Raw genomic sequence first — 6,401 nt, 5'->3', positions numbered from 1 at the left:
TTATCCAGGGTAGATGCATTCCCCTGACTCTGGCAGTCTTCACTGGAGCATGTTTATCTAACACATTCATAAATTCAGAATATAGAAAGTCCCATGCATTCTGTACATTAGGGATTAATTGATACCTGTCCCAGTTAATTGAAATTAGATCATTAATAAAGTGATCAATATTAAGTTTCTTATACTGTCTAATTTTAACTAATTTGGGTGGTAATTTGGGTAACTTAATTTTCCAAATACAATAAACAATGGAATGGTCTCTTAAACAATCAGACAAAACCCCAGATTTTAAAAGTCTTTTTGGGTGTGAAACCAATACCCAGTCAAACAGAGACTGACATGTGGATGTGGCATAAGTGGGCTCACTTATTAACTGAGTTTAATTCAAGTTATCAAACAAGATTTTTTCTTTACAACATGTTGAACCCATCCAATTTTCTTTTTTTTTGAACATTCTTTTTATTGAACATTTTCAAAATTATAACAGTCCAGCACAGTGCATATACAGATTATTTGAGATATATAGCAAATCCAGAATACAACCACAGCAATGATCTCAAAAGTCCTTAATACTGTAAGTCTAACATTTCAGGTAATTGCCCTCTGAGTTCTCAGATACTCCATCACTTTGCCAAACTTTACTGTAAAAAGGTCCTTCTGGCCGTTAATGTTGAATCTTAGTCTTTCCAGAGAAATATAGTCTGATATCAGAGATTTCCACAGATGTATTGAAGGAGGCTCATCTCCTACCCATTTGGTCATAACAGCCTTCCGGCCCAACATAAGCAAAAAATGTACAGTGTTCTTATGTGATCCTAATAATTCAGGGATAGATCCCAATAGACATAATATTAGATTAGGCTGTAATTGCTGCTTGATTATCACACTAACCTCAGCACATACAGTTTGCCAAAACCGTTGAGTCTTTTCGCATTCCCAGAGGCAGTGAAATCTTGTCCCTAAAATAGTCTTACATTTTGGGCAGTTTGGAGAGGCTCCTGCTGTATATTTACTATACATATATGGAGATATAAAGACATTTTGTAAGATATTATATTGCATTTCTCTGAATCTGTTACATATGGATATTTTCAAAGCTAAAAGTAAAATTTCCTCCCATATTTCAGTGTCTATTGTTGTTTTCAACTGAGTCTCCCATGATTTCCGTAGGAATGATAGTCTGTCTGTATTCAAATGTTGCAGCTTGGAATAAAATTTGGATACAAAATGACCTTGTTTAAGACTATCTAAAAGAGTCTTTTCTAATAAGTTAAAGTCATCTGGAAGATTGAGAGTATCCATTTTAGTATGTACATAGTGTCTGACCTGAAGGTATTTGTAAAATTCTTTCGTTTGTAGTTTGTATGTAGCCTGTAAGGACTCGAATGTTTTAAATTTTCCCCTATCCCAAAGATCATAAATATGGTGAATTCCTGCTTCATACCAGTTCTGAAAGTTAGATCCAGTGCCCCCTCTGGTTAAATCAGGATTATCAGTCATTGTTGTTAAACAACTTAATTTATGTTTAGTACCAAATAATTTCCGTAGAGACTTCCAAGTACTACTCACATTAGTAATTAGAAAATTGTCTTTCGCCATAATTGGTAGTTCGCTCCTGCGTTTATCGAGTAAGTTAATAGGAGAGTACGGTTTGGAGAAGGTTGCTTCAATCTCAAACCATTGTGGCTTCGGTTGAGCAGTTGCCCATACTGAAATAATTCTGGCTTGCATTGAGGTTGTGTAGTTTGTAATGTTGGGGAGGCCCCAACCTCCTTGTTCTTTTGGTAGTTGTAAAATATCTAATTTAATTTTAGGCTTCCTGCCAGCCCATATAAATTCAGAGAGAGCTTTATTTATATCTTTAATGTTGTTTCTCTTCAGAGATATGAAAAGCATAGATAGAGGATAAATAATTTTGGGGAGAACTGTCATCTTAATAAGATTGACTCTGCCAAGAAAGGATACAGGGAACTTTTTCCAACTTAACATTTTGTCCTTAATGTGTTTTACCATGGGGTTAACATTTTCAGCATAAAGTTGACTAATTTTAGGTGTTATTTTAACCCCCAGATATGTGAATCTATCTGGTGCCCAGCGAAAGGGTTTTACAAAGTCAGGTTCATGCTCAAATGAAAAACCGAGAGGCATGATTTCAGATTTTGTAAAATTATCCTTGTATCCAGAAACTTGACCGAACTCTTTCACACAATTGATTAGTGCAGATATTGAGTTTGGTGGGTCTGTTAATGTCAGGAGGATATCATCCGCGTACAGTAGAATTTTGTGCTGTGTTGTTCCTATCACCGTTCCTTTGATATTGGAGGTTTGCCGGACAGCAATTGCTAATGGCTCTATAGCTAAAGAAAACAACAGAGGTGATAGTGGTGACCCTTGAGCTGTGCCTCTGTTAAGTTGAAATTGGGCAGAAATTAAACCATTTGTTGAGACTGAGGCAGTGGGCATTTTGTATAAAAGCCGTACCCATCGAACAAAATCTGATTGAAAGCCAAATCTTTTCAACACTTCAAACATGTATTTTCGCTCAATACGATCAAATGCTTTCTCTGCATCCATCGTTACTATAGGACTTGGAGTTTGATGGAAATTAAGATAATGAATAATATTAATTAAACGTCTTGTGTTATTTGATGAAGTACGGCCTTTTATAAACCCTGTTTGGTCTGCATTAACTATATCAGTCACCACTCTTTCCAATCGATTAGCCACTATTTTTGAAAGTATTTTTACATCCACTCCAAGTAGGCTAATCGGGCGATAAAAAGCACATTGTTCTGGGTCTTTCCCTTTTTTGGGGATAACTATAATATGACCTAAGTACATAGATTTTGGAAGTTCCTCCTCTTCAAAAGATTTGTTGAACACACGTTGTAGTAATTTGTTAATTTTGCTTTTCATCTTTTTGTAAAACTGTACACAGAATCCGTCAGCACCTGGACTTTTATCTGACTGGAGTGAGGAAATGGCTTTATCAATTTCTGTTACTGTAACAGGTCCTTCTAACAGTTTAGCCATCTAAAAAATTACTGCTGGTAAGTGTATCATTGTCTAATTCTGAGGTATACAACGTTTGATAAAATTTCTGAAAGCATTCGTTGATCTTTGTATTGTTTGTTTGACGGATTTGATCCTCATCAGATATTGCAGAAATAAAAGCTTTTTGGGGAGAATTTCTTGCAAGACGAGCTAAGAACTTATTTGGCTTATTTCCAAATTCAAACAGTCTTTGTCTAGCAAACAAAATATCAGACTCAGCCTTCTTAGTTAGTAAATTAGTCAGCAGTAGTCTTGCCTCCTTTAACTCTTTAAGCACCCCATCCGATTTGGATCTATGAAAAACTTCCTCTAATTTTTGGATTTTCTCTTCAATTTGTGATTGTTCTTAAATGCGCTCTTTTTTCTTCTTACTAGAGTATGATCAATCAATCAATCAATCAATCAATTTTATTTATAAAGCCCAATATCACAAATCACAATTTGCCTNACAGAAACACCGGAAATGACACAACTCGCTTACCGCAATACGTCAGCACGTCAGTCCAGATGATATAATCATGCCTCGCATATAAGCTTTATAAGCTTCCCACACCAACCTTGGATCAGAGTCATTGCAGTCATTTACTTCTAAATAGAGGTCTGTCTGCATTTCCAAGAATTTGATAAAATTATCGTCATGAAACAGTGATGCATTAATTTTCCAAGAGAACGATCGCTCTGCGGGTCTAAGAGGCTGCATTTCCATAGTGACAGGAGCATGATCTGAAAGGGCAATGGGTCCAATGTCAGCCTGTTCTACTAAATGGGCTAGGTGTTTAGATATTAATATATAGTCAATTCGTGAGAATGACAAGTGAGGTGGAGAATAAAATGTGTAATTTTTGTTATTAGGATTCATGTATCTCCAACCATCTAACAGGTTAAATATCTCAAGAAAATTTTGTAGTGCTCTGCCAGATTTTGACTGATCTTTATGAGGGGGGGTCTCTATCTAAAGAGGGGGAAAGATTACAATTAAAATCACCTCCAATTATCATATTTGTACAGTCCATTTCAGCATTTTTACTGAGTAGGAAGGCAAAAAAGTCCTCGTCATAGACATTAGGAGCATAAACATTTCCTAACAATACTGATTCTCCATATAGTTCTCCTTTTACTAGAACTATCCTTCCATCTGTATCTTTGTAACTATCTTTGGCTGTAAATGGCAGCAATCTATGAATTAATATAATTGCACCCCTTTTATTTATAGAATAAGATGTAAAATATACCTGACCGACCCATTCCCTGAGATATTTTTTGTGCTCCTCCTCATTCAAATGGGTTTCTTGGAGGAATGCAACCTGAACATCTTCCTTTTTAAGATAGTTTAGAACAGCTTTCCTTTTGATAACATTATTTGAACCCTTGATATTCCAGGTACAAAACTTAATATTCAAAATAATGTAACATTATATCATGCTGCATAGTCTCGTTTACCTTATAAAATAGTTTGGATATGCTTTTAATCTGAAATCCTGCCTGGACAAAAAAACAAGAAACACAAGAACAATCCAAGCAAAAACAAACTACAGCTTGGATAAGGCCTACCGAACATGGCTAAAACAAAGCCAAGAAAAACAAAAAACAGAAACCTTGTCATACTATAGCTATACCAGTATAGCTGAGGGGGCAAAAGAAACAAAGTGAAAAAGAAAAGAGAGTGTCAGGTCTCTCCATCTGGATTATGTCTTAACCATAATGCGAGCATGTCAACGACTGTGTAAATAATAGTAGGCTAGTGAACAACAAATCAAGTAAACTGAGAGATATCCATGTACAAGTGTGTTTAAATTTAAGATGAATAGAAGCTATTTTAATGTTATATAGTACCCGCTGTCCATTGTGTCAGTCGTTCTTTATTCATTAGCAGTCTTTTTTTTTTTTTTTTTTTTTGAGGCAGATGATACCATTTACCTGATTACAGGTGGATTGATACAGTCACTGGGTAGTCGTAAGTGTCTCCACGTAGTCGTTGATTTCCTTCCTTGTGGAAAGGGAGATCGGTTTTCCATTTGGAGGGAGAACCTTAATTACCGCTGGATACACAAAAGTGTATTTGATCCCCGCTTCCCGAAGCCTTCTGCGCGCGTCTGCAGATTCTTGCCTTCATTTTACAATCTCAGCAGAAAAGTTCTGGTAAAAAGACACTACTTGGCCATCCATCGTGACTCTGCCCTTGTTTCTTGCTGCGCGTAAAATCCTCTGTCTGTCCGTGTAGTCGTGAAGCCTCACCAGGCCCTGTTTGCCCGTGGATCCCAGTGGAGGTCCCGCACGATGAGCTCGTTCTATTTTCAGCCGCTCTCCTTGCATGTCCATGTTCAAGACCTCGGGAATCCACTTCTCAAAAAACACGGGTGGATCCTTGCCTTCAGTGCCTTCTTTCAGTCCAATAATTCTGATGTTTTGTCGTCGACTCTGGTTCTCATAATTCTCGAGTTTTTCCATTGCTTTTTTCAGCTCTGACTCCACCGAGTCAAGCCGTGGTGCATTAGCCGCTGCATTATCCTCCAAGTCGGACACTCGCTGTTCCACCGTCCCCAGTCTGTCCACTAGCTTGTCTAGCTTTTCTGACATCTCTGTGACTGGTTTCAGGATATTATCAAGTGTAGTGTCCAGCATCTTCTTAATATTACGCGTCACCTGCTGAACCACTGTGTCATCGCTAGTGGGGCAGGCGGACTCGGTACAGGATTCTGGCTCTTCTTCGTTAGCTAGCTCTGGCTCTGTGTCGTCGTCTGGGTTAGCTAGCGCTTTGCTAGCCGCCGACTTGTTGTTCTTTTTCTGATTATCTCTCTTCTTAGGCATAATGAAAAAGTTTTCCAGCGACATGTCCAGCGTCTATGTAGGTTTAGTGATAGTTTAACCCCAGTTTTAGCAACGGGCAAACTGAGAAATATTGTTTTAGTTAAATCCAGTGAGGAGACCGACAGCGGTGCGTCTATCCTCCTTGGTGCATCACGTGACCCCCGAACCCATCCAATTTTTATTAAAGTCACCTAATAGAATGAGTTCATTTTTGTATGTAATGGAGTTTATAGTGGAGAAAATACAATTAAATTATTCAGAAGGTTCAGATGGGGGTCTGTAAATATTTCCAATAGTTAGATATTTATTCTCATGTAGAGTTACCTTTACAAAAACACACTCAAAATGTAATGGCTGAACATTGGGAATAATTAGCCAGAAGAAACTAATCAATTAACTAAACTCCATAACTGCCTTAAAGACATAAAAACCTGGATGAGCACCAATTTCCTGATGTTAAATTCAGACAAAAATGAAGTTATTGTTCTTGGCCCCAAACAACTCAGAGACTCTTTATCTGATGACATAGTTTCTCTAGA

General features: G+C 37.4%; 1 protein-coding gene across 1 annotated transcript in view; it reads right to left on the bottom strand.

Annotated features, from left to right (window-relative positions):
- Window positions 1-5,163: 5,163 nt before the first annotated feature.
- The window catches only part of LOC126409115 (cadherin-7-like), a 59,299-nt gene continuing 58,061 nt past the window's right edge, over window positions 5,164-6,401 (bottom strand). The window contains exon 11 of the mRNA XM_050075052.1: window positions 5,164-5,895. Within this exon, the coding sequence (XP_049931009.1) occupies window positions 5,164-5,895 (732 nt within the window). The remainder of the gene's footprint in view (window positions 5,896-6,401) is intronic.

This window comes from Epinephelus moara, chromosome 21 (assembly GCF_006386435.1).
Source record: "Epinephelus moara isolate mb chromosome 21, YSFRI_EMoa_1.0, whole genome shotgun sequence".
NCBI lineage: Eukaryota > Metazoa > Chordata > Actinopteri > Perciformes > Serranidae > Epinephelus > Epinephelus moara.
Note: the sequence above shows the minus strand (reverse complement) of the source record. Positions and strands in the feature narration are given on the sequence as shown.